Source organism: Bufo bufo, chromosome 3 (genome assembly GCF_905171765.1).
Source record: "Bufo bufo chromosome 3, aBufBuf1.1, whole genome shotgun sequence".
Taxonomy (NCBI): Eukaryota; Metazoa; Chordata; class Amphibia; order Anura; family Bufonidae; genus Bufo; species Bufo bufo.
Window position 1 is genome coordinate 598,645,663 of NC_053391.1, and position 24,876 is coordinate 598,670,538.

General features: G+C 43.2%; 1 protein-coding gene across 1 annotated transcript; it reads left to right on the plus strand.

Annotated features, from left to right (window-relative positions):
- Nucleotides 1-7,728: 7,728 nt before the first annotated feature.
- Nucleotides 7,729-17,948, plus strand: LOC120996160 (chymotrypsin-like elastase family member 1). The gene is made up of 8 exons (XM_040425912.1): nt 7,729-7,768; nt 10,311-10,402; nt 11,600-11,700; nt 13,032-13,157; nt 14,674-14,810; nt 16,065-16,210; nt 17,314-17,463; nt 17,925-17,948. Exons 1-8 carry the CDS (start codon nt 7,729-7,731, stop codon nt 17,931-17,933), a joined length of 801 nt encoding a protein of 266 aa, XP_040281846.1. The 3' UTR covers nt 17,934-17,948.
- The last annotated feature ends 6,928 nt before the right edge of the window (nt 17,949-24,876 follow it).

Genomic DNA, 24,876 nt, shown 5'->3' on the forward strand with positions numbered 1-24,876 from the left:
AAACCAAGTGAAAGGCTTTACATGATTAAGGTCTTATTGTTCTTATGTTTCTTAATAATCTCTACCTAGGTTACATCCATGGGGACTACCTTCTATATCCAGATCGTTTGAACATCTCCATTCATATACTCGCCCCCCACCACCTTCACTATGTATCGCTGGGTATTGTACTTTATACTTTCTACGCTCAACTTTATTATACAACCATACATGTATATGTTTCACATAGTTGGTCTCAGCTTCAGTTTTGTGAATTAACATTATGGCTTATATGGGTATAAAAATACTTTCTGCAAATGTTAAAGGTCTCAATAGTCCTTTTAAACGCTCTACATGCTGGGCAGAGGCGAAGAGACAGAAAGCTGACATCTGCTTACAAGAATCTCACCTCAACGTGGCTGATTCTCGCAGATTTTATAACCCCTCTTTCCCACATATTTTCTACTCATCGGCTGTAAATAAAAAAAGAGGAGTTATATTAGGTTTCAAGAATACTATAGCCTTCCAATGTCATAACAAACTAATAGACAAAGATGGTAGATGAATTATCATTGTATGTGATATCAACAACACTAGATATACAATATTGAATCTTTACGCCCCGAACACTGACCAGCTTAGATTCATTAAACGCACTATTAATCTAGCCCTTGATATCAAGCAAGGTGCTTTGCTAATCTGTGGTGATTTTAATATGTGCCCAGACTCTTCTATAGATAAGCTCCCCCCTTCTCCTCCTTCTCACAAAAGCACCTTACTTCAAGACTACCTTTTTAAAGAAGGGTTACATGACACGTGGAGAACTTTTCATGCTAATGAGAAAGATTTTTACTTTTTTTTCACACCCTCACAATATCTATTCTAGAATAGATTTGTTTGTAATGGATAAGTGGCTCCTTCAAAGGGTGGTATCTGTGTCTATTGGCAGTATTACTTGGTCTGATCATGCTTTCTCCACTCTCATACTGAATGATAAATATAACAACAGAGTTTATTCTCCTTGGAGACTTAACAACTCCTTGTTGCAGAACACAGCAATACGCTTAGATATTGAGAAGTCTCTAAAAGTTTATTTCGAGAGTAATGACAATGATGCGGTATCAGATACCACCCTTTGGAGTGCTCACAAAGCCTACATTAGTAGAGTTGAGCGAACACCTGGATGTTCGGGTTCGAGAAGTTCGGCCGAACTTCCCGGAAATGTTCGGGTTCGGGATCCGAACCCGACCCGAACTTCGTCCCGAACTCGAACCCCATTAAAGTCAATGGGGACCCGAACTTTTTGGCAGTAAAAAGGCTGTAAAACAGCCCAGGAAAGGGCTAGAGGGCTGCAAAAGGAAGCAAAATGTAGTTAAATCCCCTGCAAACAAATGTGGATAGGGAAATGAATAAAAATAAAAATAAAATAAATAAAAATTAACCAATATCAATTGGAGAGAGGTCCCATAGCAGAGAATCAGTCTTCATGTCATAGCAGAGAATCAGTCTTCATGTCATAGCAGAGAATCAGGCTTCACGTCACCCAAAACTGGAACAGTCCATTGTCATATATTTAGGCCCAGGCACCCAGGCAGAGGAGAGAGGTCCCATAGCAGAGAATCAGGCTTCATGTCATAGCAGAGAATCAGGCTTCACGTCACCCAAAACTGGAACAGTCCATTGTCATATATTTAGGCCCCGGCACCCAGACAGAGGAGAGAGGTCCCATAGCAGAGAATCTGGCTTCATGTCAGCAGAGAATCAGTCTTCATGTCATAGCAGAGAATCAGGCTTCACGTCACCCACCACTGGAACAGTCCATTGTCACATATTTAGGCCCAGGCAGAGGAGAGAGGTCCCATAGCAGAGAATCTGGCTTCATGTCGGCAGAGAATCAGTCTTCATGTCATAGCAGAGAATCGGGCTTCACGTCACCCAAAACTGGAACAGTCCATTGTCAGATATTTAGGCCCCGGCACCCAGACAGAGGAGAGAGGTCCCATAGCAGAGAATCAGTCTTCATGTCATAGCAGAGAATCAGGCTTCACGTCACCCACCACTGGAACAGGCCACTGTCACATATTTAGGCCCAGGCAGAGGAGAGAGGTCCCATAGCAGAGAATCTGGCTTCATGTCATAGAAGAGAATCAGGCTTCATGTCACCCACCACTGGAACAGGCCACTGTCAGATATTTTTAGGCCCCGGCACCCAGACAGATGAGAGGTTCATTCAACTTTGGGTTGCCCCGCAATATAATGGTAAAATGAAAATAAAAATAGGATTGGATGAGGAAGTGCCCTGGAGTACAATAATATATTGTTAAGGGGAGCTAGTTAATGTCTAATCTGCACAAGGGATGGACAGGTCCTGTGGGATCCATGCCTGGTTCATTTTTATGAACGTCAGCTTGTCCACATTGGCTGTAGACAGGCGGCTGCGTTTGTCTGTAATGACGCCCCCTGCCGTGCTGAATACACGTTCAGACAAAACGCTGGCCGCCGGGCAGGCCAGCACCTCCAAGGCGCAAAAGGCTAGCTCTGGCCACGTGGACAATTTGGAGACCCAGAAGTTGAAAGGGGTCGAACCATCAGTCAGTACGTGGAGGGGTGTGCACAGGTACTGTTCCACCATGTTATTGAAATGTTGCCTCCTGCTAACACGTTCCGTATCAGGTGGTGGTGCAGTTAGCTGTGGCGTGGTGACAAAACTTTTCCACATCTCTGCCATGCTAACCCTGCCCTCAGAGGAGCTGGCCGCGACACAGCTGCGTTGGCGACCTCTTGCTCCTCCTCTGCCTTCGCCTTGGGCTTCTACTTGTTCCCCTGTGACATTTGGGAATGCTCTCAGTAGCGCGTCTACCAACGTGCGCTTGTACTCGCGCATCTTACTATCACGCTCCAGTGCATGAAGTAAGGTGGGCACATTGTCTTTGTACCGTGGATCCAGCAGGGTGGCAACCCAGTAGTCCGCACACGTTAAAATGTGGGCAACTCTGCTGTCGTTGCGCAGGCACTGCAGCATGTAGTCGCTCATGTGTGCCAGGCTGCCCAGAGGTAAGGACAAGCTGTCCTCTGTGGGAGGCGTATCGTCATCGTCCTGCGTCATCGTCCTGCGCCACGCACCAGTGATGGGCCCGAGCTGCGTTGGGTGCCACCCCGCTGTGAACATGCTTCATCCTCATCCTCCTCCACCTCCTCCTCATCCTCCTCGTCCTCCAGTAGTGGGCCCTGTCTGGCCACATTTGTACCTGGCCTCTGCTTTTGCAAAAAACCTCTCTCTGAGTCACTTCGAAGAGACTGGCCTGAAAGTGCTAAAAATGACCCCTCTTCCTCCTCCTGGGCCACATCCTCTTCCATCATCACCCTAAGTGTTTTCTCAAGGAGACATAGAAGTGGTATTGTAACGCTGATAACGGCGTCATCGCCACTGGCCATGTTGGTGGAGTACTCGAAACAGCGCAACAGGGCACACAGGTCTCGCATGGAGGCCCAGTCATTGGTGGTGAAGTGGTGCTGTTCCGCAGTGCGACTGACCCGTGCGTGCTGCAGCTGAAACTCCACTATGGCCTGCTGCTGCTCGCACAGTCTGTCCAGCATATGCAAGGTGGAGTTCCACCTGGTGGGTACGTCACATATGAGGCGGTGAGCGGGAAGGCCAAAGTTACGCTGTAGCGCAGACAGGCGAGCAGCGGCAGGATGTGAACGCCGGAAGCGCAAACAGATGGCCGGCACTTTATGCAGCAGCTCTGACATGTCGGGGTAGTTGTGAATGAACTTCTGCACCACCAAATTCAGCACATGCACCAGGCAAGGGATGTGCGTCAAACCGGCTAGTCCCAGAGCTGCAACGAGATTTCGCCCATTATCGCACACCACCAGGCCGGGCTTGAGGCTCACCGGCAGCAACCACTCGTCGGTCTGTTGTTCTATACCCCCCCACAACTCCTGTGCGGTGTGGGGCCTGTCCCCCAAACATATGAGTTTCAGAATGGCCTGCTGACGTTTACCCCGGGCTGTGCTGAAGTTGGTGGTGAAGGTGTGTGGCTGACTGGATGAGCAGGTGGAAGAAGAGGAGGAGGAAGCTGAGTAGGAGGAGGAGGAGACAGGAGGCAAAGAATGTTGCCCTGCGATCCTTGGCGGCGGAAGGACGTGCGCCAAACAGCTCTCCGCCTGGGGCCCAGCTGCCACTACATTTACCCACAGTGTGCAGTTAGGGAGATATAGCGTCCCTGGCCGTGCTTACTGGTCCACGTATCTGTGGTTAGGTGGACCTTGCCACAGATGGCGTTGCGCAGTGCACACTTGATTTTATCGGATACTTGGTTGTGCAGGGAAGGCACGGCTCTCTTGGAGAAGTAGTGCCGGCTGGGAACAACATACTGTGGGACAGCAAGCGATATGAGCTGTTTGAAGCTGTGTGTGTCCACCAGCCTAAATGACAGCATTTCATAGGCCAGTAGTTTAGAAATGCTGGCATTCAGGGCCAGGGATCGAGGGTGGCTAGGTGGGAATTTACGCTTTCTCTCAAATGTTTGTGAGATGGAGAGCTGAACGCTGCCGTGTGACATGGTTGAGATGCTTGGTGACGCAGGTGGTGGTGTTGGTGGTACATCCCATGTTTGCTGGGCGGCAGGTGCCAACGTTCCTCCAGAGGCGGAAGAAGAGGCCGAGGCGGCAGCAGCAGAAGAGGCCGAGGCGGTAGCAGCAGAAGAGGTAGCAGGGGGAGCCTGAGTGACTTCCTTGTTTTTAAGGTGTTTACTCCACTGCAGTTCATGCTTTGCATGCAGGTGCCTGGTCATGCAGGTTGTGCTAAGGTTCAGAACGTTAATGCCTCGCTTCATGCTCTGATGGCACAACGTGCAAACCACTCGTGTCTTGTCGTAAGCACATTGTTTGAAGAAGTGCCATGCCAGGGAACTCCTTGAAGCTGCCTTTGGGGTGCTCGGTCCCAGATGGCGGTGGTCAGTAGCAGGCGGAGTCTCTTGGCGGCGGGTGTTCTGCTTTTGCCCACTGCTCCCTCTTTGTCTTTTGCTACGCTGTTGGCTCGGTCTCACCACTGCCTCTTCCTCCGAACTGTGAAAGTCAGTGGCACGACCTTCATTCCATGTGGGGTCTAGGACCTCATCGTCCCCTGCATCGTCTTCATCCCTGACCTCCTGTTCAGTCTGCACACTGCAGAAAGACGCAGCAGTTTGCACCTGTGTTTCGTCATCATCAGAGACGTGCTGAGGTGGTATTCCCATGTACTCATCATCAGGAAACATAAGTGGTTGTGCGTTAGTGCATTCTATGTCTTCCACCGCTGGGGAAGGGCTAGGTGGATGCCCTCGGGAAACCCTGCCAGCAGAGTCTTCAAACAGCATAAGAGACTGCTGCATAACTTGAAGCTCAGACAGTTTCCCTGGTATGCATGGGGGTGATGTGACAGACTGATGGGCTTGGTTTTTGATGCGCCATCTGTGCGCTTTCTGCAGAAGACTGGGTGGGAGATAATGTGAACGTGCTGGATCCACTGTCGGCCACCCAATTGACTAATGCCTGTACCTGCTCAGGCCTTACCATCCTTAGAACGGCATTGGGCCCCACCAAATATCCCTGTAAATTCTGGCGGCTACTGGGACCTGAGGTAGTTGGTACACTAGGACGTGTGGCTGTAGCAGAACGGCCACGTCCTCTCCCAGCACCAGAGGGTCCACTAACACCACCACGACCATGTCCGCATCCCTTACTAGATGTTTTCCTCATTGTTACCGTTCACCACAATAAGAAAAATATTATTTGGCCCAAATTCAGGCCTTTTTTTACAGACACCTAACACTATCTGGCTATCTATTTAGGTACCGTATTACACTAATACAGGCACAGCAGTAATGACAGATTTAGCTGAATATAAATTTGAGGCCTATTATTTAGGCGCTGGGTGACAGGTATATGTTTACAGACAGAATTAGACTTGGATATGCACAGTAGCGTGTGTGTGAAGTTATTGAGAATGACCCTATCAGCACCTTTAATCTAATATACCCTTTTAGGGATAGATTTAAATAACCACACTATTGATGGTTAAATGGACTTGGTGGCAGCTTGCCCCTGATGTAGGATATAGCAAAAAAATAACCACACTATTGATGGTTAAATGGACTTGGTGGCAGCTTGCCCCTGCTGTAGGATATAGCCAAAAAATAACCACACTATTGATGGTTAAATGGACTTGGTGGCAGCTTGCCCCTGATGTAGGATATAGCCAAAAAATAACCACACTATTGATGGTTAAATGGACTTGGTGGCAGCTTGTGCTGGCGCACCACAAGCCACAAAATGGCCGCCGATCACCCATGAAAAAAGTGACTGAAAAACGCTCTGGGCAGCCTAAAAACAGTGAGCAATTGAATAGCAGCAGTTCAATGATCCACAGCTGTAGATCGATCACTGTCTTAAGTGTTTTTGGGGAGTTAATCACTGCAAAATCTCGCCAAACGTCGCAGCTGCAACCTCTCCCTACACTTGTAAGAGCAGAGTGACGTGCAGCGCTACGTGACCCAAGCTTATATAGAGGCTGGGTCACATGCTGCACTGGCCAATCACAGCCATGCCAATAGTAGGCATGGCTGTGATGGCCTCTTGGGGCAAGTAGTATGACGCTTGTTGATTTTTACGAAAATGTTCGGGTTCGGGTCCGTGTCACGGACACCCCAAAATTCGGTACGAACCCGAACTATACAGTTCGGGTTCGCTCATCCCTAGTTAAAATGTCTACTTTGTTTTTTAGAGACTATTACTATACTCCAGTGGTCAACAAATGTCAGCACACCAGCTGCTGTGAAACTACAACTCCCAGCATGCAAACTTGCTTGGCTGTTGTTTTAACTCCCATAGAGGTGAAAGGAGGCTTCTGGGAGTTGCAGTTTCAGGACAGCTGGAGTGCTGGAGGTTGCTGATCCCTGCTATACTCCCATAAGGAGTATAGTCATTTTCTAATTGCTGATGTCCTATGTTGGCCACCTGCTGGCCAAAATAGGAATTGCAGCTCTAATATGCTGGGACTCTTCAGAGAGACCCAGCCTATTAGAAACAATGACAGGCATCTTAACCTGGAAGCGTGCAGGTTTTTCACCCTTTAGATGCTGTGATCACACTTGAACACGGAATCTAAAGGCTGTAATGTCCGCAATCGTCATTATTGCTGGTCACAGCCATTAGCCGCGGGCCTCTGCTGTTTGAGCACCATGTTTGGGCGCCATTTTTAAAGACCCCACCAGCGCCTTACATCTTTACAGATGAAACAAGGACTGATTTTCCACAGATGGCAAATGGACATGGAAGTGTGAATGAAGTCTAGAAGTCAGCCCCAAATGGAGTTGTCTGTTGCTGAAGCTTTTGGGTTTTGTTTGAATGGGTCTCACCCATGGATCCTCTGCTTCTGGTAAGCCAGTTACACAAACTTGAAAACTAAAATGACACCAAAAGTCTATGAGCAGCCCCAGTCTTATACACCAGCTTAATAATTAGACAGACTTGTTAATACTGTTTGCTGGATAAGTATGTTGATGAAATGAACTTCACTTTTACCACAGTGTGTTGCTTCTATTTTTGCTACATCTAAAATTACCCACGCTCTTTTCCACACACATAAAGCAAGCACCTTAGCATCTGTCACATCTGAAATATTTCCCAGTACCTATGTCCAGGTGCATAAAAGAGCAGCTCCTGTAACACAGGTTCTTAGTGGATCTCCACAACCTGCTGAGGATGTTAAGGCTTCTTGTGCTTGCTGCTTTGGTCCTGTGCGGTAAGTCTGCCTATGATTCTACGTAGCATACATTTCTACACTGGCTACTCTATTCTTTCAAACGAAAGGAAGAAATCAGTAGTAACAGCAATACGACATGTAGTGTTATCAACTGATCTTATTGGTGGGAGTCCGAATCCTGGCACATCTGCCGAGCAGCTTGAGGAGGCCGTAGTGCTCCAGAGACTGCATTGTGGCCTCCTTACAGTTACCAAGCGCAGCTCTGTCCATTGGATAGCGGATGTGCTTGGTTTCACAGCTTAGCTAAATTGACTTGAATATGAAATGTTAAAATCTTTCTGTAATGAGCAGACGATGGAAGTTACAGTAGAAATACAAACAGAAGGCACAGTTCTCAGATATTTAATACAGCAGAATTCTCCCAAAGGTTATACTTAGGAGGTGGTACAGCAAGCCAGGGAGGGAGGAGGAAGGGAATGACAGTGGCAGAAATGATAGACATAGTGGTACTCACCGTGGCAGTCTGTGCTCCTTGACGCTATACAGTGATAGGGCACATCCTTTCTTTCCTCTGAGTACATCTTTGTCTCCTGGGGAATCTCCTGCCAGGTGGTGGTTTGGGTGCCCTTGATGGTGGGTGTTGGGGGGTGCAAGACAAGCTCCCTGTGAAGTGCAAGTTGGGGCTGTGATACTGCAGGTACTGGTGCAGGAAATGATGGCAAAGTTCAAGCACAGCAGTCATAGTTCTCAGAATACACGGACTGGCAGATCTTACACAGTTCTTACAGTATCGTACTGTATGCTGCAAAGATGATTAACAGGCCAAGTTGTTGGCTCTGAGTTAATCTTCCCAACATTGAACTTTTCTCTCTAGCATTCAGATATAGGGGTGCAACACTTTTCTTGCTGCTTTCTGCACTGTTCCTCATGTTAGCTCTGTACTCACAATGACGCACTACAAATTCCCACTGTGGGGTGTAGTCCTTAGCAGATCCTATCTCTACCGCTAAAGTATGTCCAGGCTCTCAAAGCCTTACATCTTCTGGACTAGTCAGCTGCAGAGTCCAAAAGTTTCTCAAATTATTCCCACAGAATGTTTTGCTCAAAACTGGAATAAAAATGTTTCTTTTTCTTTTATTCCCCTAGAACAGGGATCAGCAACCTCCGGCACTCCAGGTGTTGTGAAACTACATCTCTCATCATGCACACTTGCTTGGCTGTTCTCTAAACTCCCACTCAAGTGGAAGGAGCATGCTGGGAGTTGTAGTTTCGCAACAGCTGGAGTGCCGAAGGTTGCTGATCCATGCCCTAGAAGCTTGTTTGAAGACTTTCTGTTTGCATTCTTCTCTCTCACTGCTCTGTCTCACACAGTTCTTACCTACTCCTCCCTATGGGGAGGGTGGAACAGCCCCACCTAGCAATGGTTACTATATGGTCTATGAACCCTTTCTGCAACATTCACACATACTAACACTTTAAATCCTTAGCAGTGGAGAACTGCAGTAGCAATGATAGTAGAAGTCCTCCCTGAGTCTAAGAATTTAGCAGTCGTCCAAAATTAATCACAGGTGTGAATTTCCATTCTCACTAACACTTTCTGCAGTGCTTAATCTGTAGGGTGCACAACTTAGATCCGGATGGCCAGTCTGTCTGAGATTGTGTTGGTCACCGGAAGCAATTAACCCTTTCCACAAGCAGTATATTCTATTGGCATACACATAAATTTTCCTTACTGTCTCAGTCGAGCACAGCCTTTAAGTGGTTCTCAACCATCTGCAAATGTCTTTTAGCTTTCTCTCTGGGGGTAATCTCTGCTCTCATGGCAGCTCTCAGCCTCAAGAATGAAGGTTGACTGGACTAGGCCTAGTTTTCTTCAGCTCACACACATACGGTACATTCTTCCTCTAGACCTGTTCAGCAAAGACTCCTAGCCAGGAATATGGGGCTGCCAGCCCATCTCCATCAACCAAACCTAGACTGTCAGAACTAGCTAGCTCCTTCCTATATATCACCTTTTTGGATTCCGTGCACAAATATCATCTCGGTAAACATTTTAAAGTGATGAACTTTATTATTAATCCTTTAACATTAAATTACAATATTAACCCTTTAGAAGTGATCCACTGGGTCACTGCACAATGCTGTCACTGGCCTAGGAAGAGGCTGCAGCACTTATCAGAGTGTTGCTAAAGTTTCTCAAAAGCTGATCAGAGAGGTGCTAGGAATTCAACTGTTAAGATCCTGATGACCTATCCTGGGGATCAGTCATTGGTATGAAACTCTCAAAAACACCTAGTTGGACTCACTGCCAAATAATACATTTTCATTAAACTTAGTATGCCGCGGAAAAGCATTTATTTCCTATTCACAGTATAGGTGATAAATATATAATCTCTGGGGCGCCCATCATGGTTTGAATGGTGGTAAAGACTGTCACTGCTCCCATTGTCAAATGAATCCTGTAATACAAACAGAAATCTCAATCCTTATAAGACATATCAGGTCTGGCTGCAATCTTCTGCCTTTATATGACCATGGACCTCATGATCAACTATTTGTGCTTGTTTTTCCTTCCATACAGGACACTGCTCTGTGCAGTACATTGAAGATGTAGATGACAATACTAGAGTGGTTGCAGGCACAAACTCTGCACCCAATGCTTGGCCATGGCAGGTCAGTGGTTATTTTAAAAAACTGTATCAATATACTTCCGGTAGATAGTGTATAGCCAAGAGAACAGGCCGCTGCATAGGTCTGGTAGTAGGTTAATGACCCAAAAGAGTCATCATTTTCCAGAGAAGTCTATGTTATTTATTATAGGATTACCTTGGTGAGCTAAAGATCCATGTGTACATTTACTTGCACCTTAAAATACTCCGTATCTAGCAATTCCTTTAAAGCGTTTTTTGTCTAATAACTCCAATGGTCGTAACCTGTGCCCAAATAAAAAAAACTCACATGTCTCCAGTTCTGCATTCCTGTCCCACTACCCTGTTCATAGCCACATGTGATAGCTTAGGCCAGTGATTGACTGTAGCTGTTAGGGGATCAAGCCACATCCGGTCAGGTGGCACAGGAAAGGTAGGACTGTGGAAAAGCGAGTTGTTTTCTATTTCTTTTTTTTTATTGGGCACTGGTTACAGAAATTAGGGTTGTTGGCTCTTGGGCTGGAAAACACTTAATATACTTTTATTATATCAGAATTAGTTTTAATAAGTGATTGAGTACTGCAACACAGACGCTGCAGGGAAATTCAAGGCCTTACCTTTAAGTAGATAACACGCTATGTGAACAGCAGCCTGTATTCTTGAATTCCAACATCAAGGAACTTGATGTCCAAAACATTGCTCTGCTCTATTGTCAGAATGCTTGCTTTCGCAAAACTACAACTCCCAGCATGCCCGTACATCCTACAGCTATCAGCCTACAGCAGAGCATGATGGGAGTTGTAGTTTTACAACAGGTGGAGAGCCGCAGGTTGACCATCCCTGACCTAAACTATGCTTTCAACCTCTTTGATTTCTGATATGTTCCAATTGTTCTATCTTGTGCTGTTTCCTGATAGGGGTTGTGGTGAAATCGTACCTCAATAGTATTTCCCTCCTGGAAAAACAGGAGACGTCCTTTTTTATGATAGGGGAAGGTCTAGCAAACAGCAAAGGTGACAATTCTTGATTTACACACCCTTGTGGGATATCGTGCATTGTCACTTTGCTGATTGCATGCAGCACCCACAGCACTTCTGTTCCTGGATGGTTCTGAAAAAGAAAATCTGATGTTGTAACAAGACATATGATGTAGAGTTACAACAGCCAGAGGGGAAAAAAAACATTTTAACAAAATAATAATAGCTTTGTTTTCTATATGTAGATCTCCCTCCAGTATCAGTCTGGCTCCAGCTGGTACCACACCTGTGGCGGCTCCCTGATTCTTGCTAACCGTGTGCTGACCGCTGCTCACTGCGTTGACAGGTACTGGATATGTTCAGAATACAAATAAAGGGAGTCGGTCAGCAGGTACAATGACTTGTAAGGCTAGCTCACTGTGATACAATCATACCTTTTATTTTGTGATCTGATGCTGCATTTTGGAGAAAATTGCTTGCAATCCATATGCAAATGAGCTTCTAAGTGCACCAAGGGTGGGCCCAGGCCAGACCCTCCTTTTTCTTCTTGATTGAAACCTCTGACCTTCGACGTCATCCTTTAGAACAGGGATGGCCAACCTGAGGCTCTCCGGCTGTTGCAAAACTACAACTCCCGGATCACAAAATAAAATGCATGATTCCATCACAGTGAGCTAGCCCTACCAGGAACTGAGTCTGTTTTTAAAGTAATTTTCTTGCTGACAGACTCCATTTGATTCAACAATTAAAAAGGCCAATAGACATGCACGAGTGTACAAATCCATATCAACAAACCTGATATTCATATTGATTTGTTTCTAACTTGCCATAGACTAATGGAAGCTATTTCTTAGTTTATTACTGTGGATTGTTACCTTTTTTATGGAAATAATTTTATCTATGGTATTTAGAGGTAGGGTTAGAGACGCAAAGTGAATATTTGCCGTGAGTAAAGGAAGTATTTCAGTACTTTCGACTATACTATAGTATAGTATAGAAGTCACTAGTTTCCTAGCTAAAATGATAGAATACTTTTCTCTATGTATTCTGGGGCAGAGAGGTCATTCACAGTTTTTTTTTGTTTTTTGTTTTTTAATAAGGGTACGGCCACATGGTCAGGATTCTGCATGCAGTTTTAGAAGCCAAAATCAGGAATGGATCATAAAAGGAGAGAAAGTATAAAGAGCTTCTCCCCTTTTATAAAGGGCAACTTCTCCCCTTTTTTGAATTGACTTCTGTTTTTGGCTTCCAAAATTGCATCAGGAAACCTGACCATGTGGCTGTATCCTAAAATCACAGTAGTGACTTTAATTTTCTACTTCACTACACAGTAGATTTAGCATACGTGTATCATGTCATTGTTTGCTCTTTGTGTAGACATTGATGCAAAAATGGGTTACAAGAGCACTGTCCACCTGGTGGATAGAACTCTCGTAATCCATTTTCTTTTTTAGCATAGGTGTATGCACATTATATACAGAGCCTGAATTGGTGATCCAATGGGGAGGTGCAGTCTGCATGTGTTTCATCTAGCAGAAACTCTTCACTGAGTTGTGCTGGTCTCATACACAACTCTATTTAGTGAGTGGTTCTCACTTTTCCTTATTCCGCATTATCACACTATGGGGGCGCCTCGTTGTGTTCCTATTTCTCTTAGCATTGTTTGCTCTTTGACAGGGTTGTCAACTTCCGTGTGGCACTTGGAGACCATAACCTCAATATAAATGATGGTACTGAGCAGATCATTGCTGTGTCCAGTATCAGGAAGCATGCTAACTGGAACCCCAATAGTGTGGCTCTTGGGTAAGAGAAGCTTACATTCTTGCAAGTTATCATTTATATTTTGAATGTTGAATGCTAACTATGTTGAATGATGAATATACGCACACTTTTTTTTTTTGTATCCACCTGATAAAATCTTTACGTGATTATTGCCAAGTTATTTAGTCCATATTTAGATATGGACTAAACCACATGAAGTGCTCCTGTCTTGCTGTTGTTTATCTGGTTTATGATATTAAGAAGAGTACCGTAAGTTAACAGTTAAAGGTCCCTGTTTAGGACCCTTATTTATTAGCTGTAGCTGATGAAGACTACAAAAAGCATTACAGTCACTTGCACACATTAGATGGACAGCACATTTGTCTCAAAGGGATTTGTATAATACATTTATACCCCTATAGTGGTGCTGCGGTTGCTTTTTGGTTTACCAAATTATTACAACTGATCTCTGGGGTTCTAAGCAGTATAGAATACATGACTGCTATGGGGCTTGGGGTGAATCTGCTGTGAGCTTCCACTCTTTCCGACATGAAAGCCCTGCATTTTCATGCCTATACCATTAGGGGAAGCTCAGAGCAAAGAGATTACTATAACTGTATAAATTCCTATGCACTGAGCTCCCCCTAGTGGTGGCTACCGGCAGCCAGTTTCGTAATACATGACAGGAAGCAGTGATTTAGAGCTATATAGGGGGGCATTTATTAATGAATTTTTGTGATGTAAATACATTGAGAAATATGATGTTCACAATGACCGCCATATTTCTGAAGCATGAGGTGCAAAATGCACAACAAAAACTGTGTCTACACCCTAAAGAGGTTTTCCCACCACAGAGAGTGATACCCTATCTCTCAGACCTCCATTGATACTTACATTTAGGTGGCAGCCCTTGGTTGGTCTCTTCAAAGTTTTTTTCCTGGGCAATGCAGTTTTTCACTTTTATAAAAGTGTTTATCTAAGAATTTGATACTGAGGGCCTATCCTCAGGAATGGTCATCTATATAAAATTGCGGGATGCGACTCCCAGCACCCCCAACGATCAGCTGTTCAGAGAGGCCATAGCGCTCCATGAGCACTTAGGCCTCTTCCTAGGCCAGTGACATCGCTATACATCGGTCAGATGGCCTAGGCCAGTGATGGCAAACCTTCGGCACTCCAGCTGTGGTGAAACTACAGCTCCCAGTATGCTCCATTCATTTCTATAGAGTTCTGAGAGCAGCCAAGCAAGTGTGCATCCTGGGAGTTGTAGTTTTACCACAGCTGTAATGCCAGAGGTTAGCCATTATATGCCTAGGCACAGCTCAGTCCCATTCAAGTGAATGGGACTGAGCTGCAATAAAAATAAAAAAGCAGTTATACAATGTACAGAGCTGTACTTGGTGAGCTGTGAAGAGCCCGCTGATCATGAAGTGAGGCCAAAGCAATAGTTTAACTGGTAAGTGATAATCAGTAATTTGTAAGGATTGGACAACATTATTGACTGGAATATAAAGTCTTGGTGGCTCTCACAATTTAATTATCACATTTCTCCTTTCAGTTCTGATATTGCCATCCTCTTCCTGGCTTCAAGCGCCTCCATCAACAGCTATGTAAAACTGGCTTCACTCCCATCTGATGGCTCCATCCTGGCCCATAACTATGACTGTACAATTACCGGATGGGGAAGAACCAGCAGTAAGTTCTACTCCAGTCACAGAGTGGATATTTGAGGGCATGAGTCAACATGTAGTAGTTTTCAGCTACTGAATCTAGAGGGATCCAGGCTCTACACCAGGCTGGTAGTTACTTACTAAATCTGCAAATAGCTGATTACAGTGCAGACTTCCAACATTTTCCAACATGAAAAATATTGGTTACGATCTGTGATGTTCCTGGCATCAATGATATGTAGAAATGATTATTATTTCAACTGAATTAAACCATGCCCTCTGCTAATGACCAGGAAGTGTTCGAGATGCCTAAAAATGTCTGTCACATTTTAAGAATGCAAATTGTACATTATCATAGCTAGAAATTATTCGCACCATTATTCCTAAATAACAAATCTAGTTAAAGGGGTTTTCCAGGACTTTGGCATAAGTCATTCATACCAGATTGGGGGTTCTGCCACCCAACACCTCTACCAATCACCTGCAAGCAGGAACTGTGGCCACTGGAACTAACGCAGCGTACAATGTCAGAAGCAGACAGCCCTGTGTAGTGGCCATGTGGGGTTACTGCAGCCTCAATTCTAGCAAATTTTGATTGCTACCGGCTGTGTTACTGTGTTACTTCCAGGGGCCGCAGCTCCTGCTGAGTGGGGTGTCGACCTCCGCGGACCCTGATGGTAGGTCATCAATATCGAAGTTCTGGAAAACCCCTTTAAATATGACAATAAACTATATATTCTGCCCTATTCTGCAGGACTGAAGTAGGTGGTGCCGGCAAATAACTCCCCACTACTCTATTAATAGCCAATATATTATAATTGTGTTTTTTCTATTTGCTGCTCTGTTGCACTTTACGCTCCACCCCTGAAACCTTACATAAATTGCACTCAATATGATCCCATTCTTCAGTGGGACAATCCAATTTTTCCAATTTGGAGAGAGGAGTACAAAAATGCGAGCATGAAACATGCAGATATTGACTTTGAACCTAGGATACTTGGGCTTCATGGTTACTGTGTATTTGGAATGTCAAACTTGAAACCATATCCTCACAGCTAAGGCTCTTGTATGAGCTGAAACGTTGCCTTCCACATGGGTGAATAAACACCATTGCTTTTTATCTGGAGTGCTGTCCGTTTTTCATCTCTCTCTCTCTCTCTCTCTCTCTATATATATATATATATATATATATATATATATATATATATATATATATATATATATATATAATATTCTTGAACTGAACATTTCAAAGAATAACATTTGCTTATATTTTTAGCTGGTGGCTCTCTGCCATCCATCCTCCAGCAGGCCCCTCTGCCCGTTGTTGCCCACGCCACCTGCTCCACCAGCTCTTACTGGGGCAGCACTGTGAAGACCACCATGGTGTGTGCCGGTGGTAACGGAGTCCAGGCCGGATGCAATGTAAGCTTAGTCTTATTTTTTTTTAAATAGTTTATTTCAGTTATTTTCTCAATTTTGTTATATATTTTTAATGGTGATCCATGAGATTCAAGTTACACCTCTGAGCCATCCTGACTACTCAAAATGTCTGATTACTAAAAGAATGAAGAAAAATATAGATTTCTTGAGAAAAGTAATTTAAAATCTAATGCATTCACATGTTCCCAATATAGATTAACAATACAGTTTTGTAAACCATCATATTAAAAGGTTATACCTATATCAGAAATAGCTGACATATCTCTATGATATACCAGCAATGTCACATACTGTAGGTGCGGCTCTCACCTCTGAGTGTGGCTGCGCTTCTGTGGTGCACTCTCCTTCTCTTTGGGGCAATCCGTTCTTTAGATAGGAGCTGGTCCCAGAGGTGGACATTGGTGGTATATCCTAGAGATATGCTACCAATGTCTCAGATGAGATAACCCCTTTAATATATCACCTTGCTTGAGAAAACATATGCCCAAATGAAATACCCTCCCTATAGTACTGTCTACATCTAGAAATCAATCAGAGTGAAAATGAAATCCATATATTGTAGGGTTATCTATCTAAAAAAAAATGTTTAGGCTGAGGATACAGACAGGCTTTATGTAGCGCAATGTTTTCCAATTTTTTCAAAAGGACACAGTGGGGAAGATATATAAAGACTGGCATACCCTTGCGCCAGTCTTGATCTCCCTGCACTGGCATGAGATGTGCCTAATTTAATAAGAGGCAGATGCCTCTTAATTAATCTGGTGCATCTCTGCCCTGCTGTCTGCCAGAGGCTGAAGTCTACGCCAGCCAGGAGCTGGTGCAGACTTCAGCTAAAAATGATGCCATTTTCTGGTGTAAGTTATAGTAAATTCGGTGTGCCGTGTGAAGCCCCGCATCTTCCACTAAGCCCCACCTCCACTTTTCTGAAGTGGTTAGAGGCCCTGAGTGAGTTTTATACTACTTAGTGCACTCCTGTGAACTGCAGCCATCACCTATAGTTAAAATCAGTCTTAACTTACAGCGCTACAAAAAGTCTAGGTGTATCCTTAGCCTTATATCTACATATGTGTGTCTTTTCTGTTTAGGGAGATTCTGGAGGACCTCTGAACTGTGCAGTCAATGGGGTCTACGAAGTTCATGGTATTGCTAGCTTTGTGTCTTCCCTTGGATGCAATGCTTATCTCAAGCCTACTGTGTTCACCAGAGTGTCTGCTTACATCTCCTGGATCAACAGCGTAAGTTCAGACCGAGAAAAACTCCTAGAACTTTTGAACAGGAATAGAGGCATAGCAGTTTGTTCATCAGCCATGTTATTTTACTGCAAATCTCCATTACTTCTGTGTTGTATTCTGCAGTATATTGCAAAAATGCGGATTTTACTAATTTCAAGTGCATGTCCTACTGCCGAATATATGGTGGGCCAACTGACCTAAGAATGGTTTTGGAGAGTGGAAGGGCTCTTCAGTAGACACAGGAGAGCTGCAGATATCACTCTAATTGGGTTTGAATCTGGGATTTCTTTATATTTTATACATTTTTATTTGTGAGTATGCTAGCAATGAGAATATATACAGTATACAATTGCCATAAAGACTGGTGTTTCAGAAAGATGCAGAGTAACACGCTGTGTTGTTTGACGGCTGTAGTAATTGGCCTGGAATTGATTTTACATTTACATGTTTCTTTTTACTTTTAGAACATCTAAATGCTTCAACCTTGGACAACCAGAACACAATGAGATTACAACATCAGATATGATTCACAGTGGAACATCAGAGGGATTATCTTTCCATAAAATCCTATTAAAGAGACTTGTTTCTCACATTCTGTCTTGACTCTTTAGTATCTATTTATTCGGTACAACATTGCCACAGGGGAACAGGTGAAACCTTGAACCTTGAGAAAATTGGGCTCCTATTCCCTCACTTCCTGCACAAGTGGCACATGGCACAGTACACTGAGGGCAAAACCTTCTTTAGGCCTCATGCACACGGCGGTAGCAGGTCCATGCCCATTCACTTGAGTGGATCAGCAATCTTGCGGTGTGATGCGCTTCAGTGGGTTTTCTGTCAGTGTCTCTACACTGCAAAAAAGTAGCGCATGCACTACTACTTTTTTGCGGTGTAGACCATCGGATGAAGATTGCACGGGCACTGCCAGCACTTAATTTACTTTTTTGTTACAAAAATGCTTCAGTTACTTTATTGTAATGGGGCCCCCAGTGTTTAATCTGTACAGTAATGTGCTCATTCACCTACTGAGGTGGTCATACATGCTTAGTTCCATCCTTCACCTGCTATCTATAAAATCGACAATTTATCGACAATCTAATGTTTAAAAGCGTTTACAGTTACAAGGAAGAGAGCTGCAACAGAAAGGACGTGCCCACTGAGAAAGGACACCCCCCCTGAGCTGCCAGCTTGAATTTATTCTAGAAAGAGATTAGAAAGAGATGGGCATGCACTACATGATGTCTGATTTTAATTTCTTACATTGAAAAGTAACTATATTAAGGGCACAAGCCCTTTAGCTGCTATGATGTTTTTCATAGAAAACAGGAAAGTGTTCCCTCAATCACTCAGAAGCAGCAACAGCACATCTCTACACTGAGAGCCATATACAGTTGCAAGAAAAAGTATGTGAACCCTTTGGAATGATATGGATTTCTGCACAAATTGGTCATAAAATGTGATCTGATCTTCATCTAAGTCACAATAGACAATCACAGTCTGCTTAAACTAATAACACACAAATAATTAAATGTTACCATGTTTTTATTGAACACACCATGTAAACATTCACAGTGCAGGTGGAAAAAGTATGTGAACCTTTGGATTTGATAACTGGTTGAACCTCCTTTGGCAGCAATAACTTCAACCAAACATTTCCTGTAGTTGCAGATCAGACGTGCACAACGGTCAGGAGTAATTCTTGACCATTCCTCTTTACAGAACTGTTTCAGTTCAGCAATATTCTTTGGATGTCTGGTGTGAATCGCTTTCTTGAGGTCATGCCACAGCATCTCAATCGGGTTGAGGTCAGGACTCTGACTGGGCCTCTCCAGATGGCGTATTTTCTTCTGTTTAAGCCATTCTGTTGTTGATTTACTTCTATGCTTTGGGTCGTTGTCCTGTTGCAACAGCCATCTTCTGTTGAGCTTCAGCTGGTGGACAGATGGCCTTAGGTTCTCCTGCAAAATGACTTGATAAACTTGGAAATTCATTTTTCCTTCAATGATAGCAATCCGTCCAGGCCCTGACGCAGCAAAGCAGCCCCAAACCATGATGCCCCCACCACCATACTTCACAGTTGTGATGAGGTTTTGATGTTGGTGTGCTGTGCCTCTTTTTCTCCACACATAGTGTTGTGTGTTTCTTCCAAACAACTCAACTTTAGTTTCATCTGTCCACAGAATATTTTGCCAGTACTGCTGTGGAACATCCAGGTGCTCTTGTGCAAACTGTAAACGTACAGCAATGTTTTTTTTGGACAGCAATGGATTCCTCTGTGGTATCCTCCCATGAAATCCATTCTTGTTTAGTGTTTTACGTATCGTAGATTCACTAACAGGGATGTTAGCATATGCCAGAGACTTTTGTAAGTCTTTAGCTGACACTCTAGGATTCTTCTTCCCCTCCTTGAGCAGTCTGTGCTGTGCTCTTGTAGTCATCTTTACAGGATGGCCACTCCTAGGGAGAGTAGCAGCAGTGCTGAACTTTCTCCATTTATAGACAATTTGTCTTACCGTGGACTGATGAACAGCAAGGGTTTTGGAGATACTTTTATAACCCTTTCCAGCGTTATGCAAGTCAACAATTCTTAATCGTAGGTCTTCTGAGAGCTCTTTTGTGCGAGGCATCATTCGCATCAGGCAATGCTTCTTGTGAAAAGCAAACCCAGAACTGGTGTGTGTTTTTTATAGGGCAGGGTAGCTGTAACCAACACCTCCAATCTCATCTCATTAATTGGACTCCAGTTGGCTGACACCATACTCCAATTATCTCTTGGAGATGTCATTAGTCTAGGGGTTCACATACTTTTTCCACCTGCACTGTGAATGTTTACATGGTGTGTTCAATAAAAACATGATAACATTTAATTCTTTGTGTGTTATTAGTTTAAGCAGACTGTGATTGTCTATTGTTGTGACTTAGATGAAGATCAGATCACATTTCATGACCAATTTGTGCAGAAATCCATATCATTCCAAAGGGTTCACATACTTTTTCTTGCAACTGTTCATAAACAGCACAGCTAAAAATTATTTTTGTAATACACTTTAATATATATATATTTTTTTTACTTTTCCATGCGAAATAGGCATGTGACGTTCAGGTGGCTATGACGTTTTACAATCTGTACTCCCTTACAGAGCAGTGTGTGGGATTACAGGTTCCCTGCACTGGGCGCTCTACAGGACGAAACATCCCTCCTTCTGCTAATGGCCTGTACCGATGTAGTAAGTAGACTATAGTAGAGCCAGCGCCACCTGATTCTCTTCTTTGGGATATTTATTTCTCCTTGTAGCATTAAAAGGGGTTGCGTCACTTCAGCTAGTTGCATTTATTATGTAGGGAAAGTTAATACAAGCTACTAATGTATTGTTATTATCCATATTGCTTCCTTTGCTGGCTTCATTCATCAGCGGTGGCCATTCTTACACACTATAGTCAAAAGTGCCTGCTTCTCTGGTAGCTGGGCTCACATGGGCTCCTAGTTTTTTCTATAGTGTGCAAGTACGGCCACCACTGATGGATTGTAGGGTGGTCATAACCATGGAAACAAGCAGTATATAATGTAATGGAAAAATGAATCCAGCCAATATGGAAGCTATAATACGGATAATAACAATACATTAGTAGGTGCAAATTTGCTGAAGTGAAACAACCCCTTTAAGTCTCCATCCCATGGAGTACTTCCAGTAAGTCTCCATAATAGACTGGTCTTTACACAGATTTAGCACCCTGCTAGCCAGAATCCCACAACATATTAATGAGGGGAAAGCACCCCGAAACCGCTGTCTAAGGATGGATATCTGGCTTGGCTATATTCCCTTGTCAAATCCAAAATCTTGTTGGAGACTTGGATTATGACTCATAGAGAGCCAATTCCAAGAGGCGGCGCTGGCGAGATGGTTCTCTTATTTTGGAAATATCTCTATGCATATTCGTTTCCCATGGAACATTATGTAGTTACATAGTTAATTTGGTTGAAAAAAGACATAAGTCCATCAATTTCAACCAAGGGATAGGTGGGGATGCGAATCCCAGAAGGAAGTGAGACTCCGATTTTTACACGTTTTCATAAGCATTAATGTCAATTATTTTTAAGAATTCATCTAAACCCATTTTAAAACTGTCCACTGTTCCTGCTGTGACCACGTCCTGAGGAAGTCTATTCCACAGATTCACAGTTCTTACAGTAAAGAAGCTTTGACGCTTCTGGAGACTGAACTTTTTCTTCTCCAGTTGGAGGCAGTGCCCCCTTGTCTTTTGAGGACATTTTACATGGAACAGTTTTTCACCGTATTTTTTGTATGGCCATTTATATATTTGTATAGGTTAATCATGTCCCCCCTTAGATGTCTCTTCTCAAGACTAAATAAATGTAGTTCTTTTGATCTTTCTTCATAACTAAGACTCTCCATGCCCCTTATCAGTTTAGTCATTTGTACTTTTTCAAGTTCCAAAGCATCCTTTCTATGAACTGGTGCCCAGAACTGAACTACATATTCCAGATGAGGCTGCACCAACGCTTTGTAAAGGGGTAATATTACATCCCTGCCCCGCTAGTCCATGCCTCATTTAATGCATGACAATATCCTGGTAGCTTTAGGAGCATCTGATTAACATTGTATGCTGTTATTCTATGATCTACAAGGACACCCAAGTCCTTCTCTATAAGTGACTCTCCCAGTGTTACATTCCCTAGGACATATGAAGCACAGAGATTATTACTACCAATATGCATAACTTTACATTTATCCACATTGAACCTCATTTGCCAAGTTGATGCCCAATCACTCAGAGTGTTCAAGTCAGCTTGTAGTTTATGGAGATCTTCTATAGACCATACAGTTCTACATAGCTTAGTGTCATCTGCAAAAATAGAAATGGTGCTATTAATCCTGTCCTCGATATCATTAATAAATAAATTAAATAATAGAGGACCCAGCACTGAACCTTGGGGTACACCACTTATAACTCGGGACCATTCTGAATAGGAATCATTGACCACGACACTCTGGACACGGTCCTTCAGCAAGTTTTCAATCCAATTACAAACTACGTATACTTTCCAAGCCTATAGACATTATTTTACCTATTAAACATCTATGAGGGACAGTATCAAAAGCCTTTGCAAAATCCAGAAACACTACATCCACAGCCGCCCCTCTGTCCAGGCTTCTACTCATCTCCTCATAAAAACAAATCAGGTTAGTCTGACAACTTCTGTCCTTGGTAAACCCATGTTGGTTATCACATGATATTATTAACAGTCACAAACTCCTGTATATAGTCCCTTAAGAGTCCTTAAAACATTTTCCCCACAACAGAAGTTAAGCTAACTGGTTTATAATTACTTGTAGAGGACTGACTTAGATCCCTTTTTGAATATGGGCACCACATTTGCTTTGCGCCAATCACTTGGCACTGTACCAGTACCTAGAGAATCTTTAAAAATTATAAAGAGGGGCACATCAATGATTGAACTGAGCTCTTTAGGAACTTGTGGGTATAATCCTTCTGGGCCCGCAGCCTTGTTCCCATTTAGCTTATTTAACTTAGCTTGGACCATATCTACAGTTAGCCAGCTGAGTATATTACTGGATGTAGGCAGAAAGTGGCAGTGACATAATGGCGTCAGCAGCCATACAGTATGGAACATGATGGTAGGCAGGCAGACAGCTGTGGTGGCATGATGGCAGCAGCAGCAGCCATATGATCCAGAACATGATGGTAGGCAGACAGACACTGGTGGTGGCTTGATGGGAGCAGCAGCTGTACAGTACGGTACATGACGATAGGCAAGCAGACAGCTGCAGTGGCATGATGGGGTATGGTCAGCAAGGGCAGATTTATTCATCAGCCTTAGCTGGAGTTATGTTAAAAATCTTAAGGGTACATGCCTCATACATTTTGAAAAACTTTCGCCATGAGGGCCCCAATGACTACAGCATAGCCAGCAAAATGTGTAAACTGTTCTTCTGCCATCCCTTGTTGTATCAGTGTGAGCATCATTTCTAAGATAAATATCAGTATGAGGACATTGTTTATGCCACAGCTGCCACTACCTGACCTCGAAAAAACACATGCTCCCTGCTGAGGTGGTCTGGTGCATGACAAAATCCTTCACCACTTTACGCTGCTTGTACAGATACTATAGCATCTGCAAAGTGGAATTCCAGTGAGTTGGAACATCGTGGATCAAGGTGTAACAGCACACTGTTCTGTCGCTTCAAGACCAGATGGGTATTCCTTGCCACATAAGAATGGCTCAAATGTGAGGAGAGTCTTCTAGACATTGCCAGCACCATCTGCAATCCAGTGTACGTTTTCAGAAGGCGTTGGACAACTAAATTGATCACAAGCGCCATGCAGGGAACATGTGTTATTTTCATCAAATGAAGTAGTAAGTGATGATGACTAGTGTTGATCACGAATATTCGAATTTTTATCGCGAATATAGGTACTTCGTAAATTCGCGAATATTTCGAATATAGTGATATATATTCGTAATTTTGAATATTCTAAATATTTTTTTCTTTTTTCTTTTTTATATTCGATTTTCTTTTTTTTAATCAGTACACATGATCCCTCCCTGCTTCTAGCTTGTGGGCCAATAAGTAGGCTGCAATATACTTGACTTTAGGAGTAGTGTTGTTTGCGAATTTTGCTCTATATTCTATTCACTATATTGCTATATATTTTTGTTTTAGCAATATAGCGAATATTCGAAAAGAAAAAACGAATATAGAGCAATTTAGCTAATATAGTGCTATAATCTTTTTTTTAATAGTTGTAATTTTTTTTCCAATCTGAACTTCAGATGAGAAAAAAATTACAACTATTAGACAAAGAAGAATATAGCACTATATTAGCTAAATTGCTCTATATTCATTATTTTCGAATATTCGCTATATTGCTCTATATTCTTGTTTTAGAATATTACGAATATTCGAAAAAACAAAGTTATAGCAATATAGCGAATATTTAAAAAAAACAAATATAGAGCAATTTAGCTAATATAGTGCTATAATATTCTTTGTCTAAAAGTAAAAAAATTCACAATAAAAATTCGAAAATGCGCAAATTCGATTACGAAAATTCGCATATTACATGATCATTACCTTGCTGATTTTTGGAGTAAAAAAAAAACGTAGAATATAACGAATATTCAAATTTGCGAATATTCAATGAATATTCTACAAAATATTCGCGAAATATCGCGAATTCGAATATGACCCCTGCCGCTCATCACTAGTTGTTGGTGCCAGACGGGCCAGTCTGAGTATTTCACAGAGCAACGTTGACTGAAATAACCACTCGTTAAAACCGAGGTATGCAGCAAAGCATTTGTGAAGCCACAACACGCACAACCTTGAGGCGGATGGGCTACAACAGCAGAAGACCCCACCGGGTACCACC

Coding starts and splice junctions, on each gene's coding strand:
- LOC120996160 (XM_040425912.1), top strand. CDS start 7,729: ATGTTAAGGCTTCTTGTGCTTGCTGCTTTGGTCCTGTGCG. Junction 11,701..13,031: donor GCTGCTCACTGCGTTGACAG/GTACTGGATATG, acceptor GCTCTTTGACAG/GGTTGTCAACTTCCGTGTGG. Junction 13,158..14,673: donor CCCAATAGTGTGGCTCTTGG/GTAAGAGAAGCT, acceptor TTCTCCTTTCAG/TTCTGATATTGCCATCCTCT.